This window comes from Aplysia californica, unplaced genomic scaffold (genome assembly GCF_000002075.1).
Source record: "Aplysia californica isolate F4 #8 unplaced genomic scaffold, AplCal3.0 scaffold00023, whole genome shotgun sequence".
In the NCBI taxonomy this organism is placed as follows: Eukaryota; Metazoa; Mollusca; class Gastropoda; order Aplysiida; family Aplysiidae; genus Aplysia; species Aplysia californica.
Genome location: NW_004797293.1, coordinates 996,268 through 996,847, shown reverse-complemented (window position 1 = coordinate 996,847; position 580 = coordinate 996,268). Strand labels below are relative to the sequence as shown.

The 580-nt window shown below is 37.6% G+C and overlaps 1 protein-coding gene across 2 annotated transcripts in view; it reads right to left on the bottom strand.

The window, feature by feature from the left end:
- Positions 1 to 315, bottom strand: part of LOC101857463 (neuronal growth regulator 1) — a 6,165-nt gene extending 5,850 nt beyond the window's left edge. Inside the window, exon 1 of one of the 2 annotated variants that reach the window (XR_004859178.1) lies at positions 190 to 310. Coding sequence is in view for 1 of the 2 variants with exons in the window: in XM_005090892.3 (XP_005090949.1) it covers positions 190 to 231 (42 nt within the window). In the remaining variant the exon portion in view is untranslated. Of the gene's footprint in view, positions 1 to 189 lie in introns of both variants that reach the window. The other variant, XM_005090892.3, reaches the window with a different exon arrangement.
- Positions 316 to 580: the final 265 nt, after the last annotated feature.

Here is a 580-nt window from a genome sequence, read left to right as displayed (position 1 = left end):
GAGAGAGAGAGAGAGAGAGAGAGAGAGAGAGAGAGAGAGAGAGAGAGAGAGAGAGAGCGTATATTAGACAGGTGACCATCTTACACGGTGTCATTATAATGTTCTAAATACGCAAGGGAGGAATGCGATTGTCTTATTCAGATGGGTGTTTAGAGCAGTTTCTACTGTGTTAACAATTAAAATACTCACCATAACCACCAACAGTACGGCTGAAAGAATGAATCTGTTCATCGTTGTAAGATATTCAGCTGCGTAGTAGGCCTGTGGAGTAGAGTAGAATATATATGGAGATAACTAAATTATATAATGTTCAAGAGAGTATATATAATGTATCAGAGAGTTTGACAGTGGCACAACGTGACATGGAGAGGCGGATACAAATAAAAGACTTTTACAGTAATTTACATCGTTTAGTGTAATTGGCATAAAAATGTTACATTTGGATAGGCTATAATACATGTATTATCAAAAATTGGGCCAATTTTGTGGGCACCCAAACAGCCATTAAATGCTGGAAAGCATTACACGTCGCCGTTGGTAATATCGTATTTCCTCTTCAAATGTGAACATAGGTTAAGTT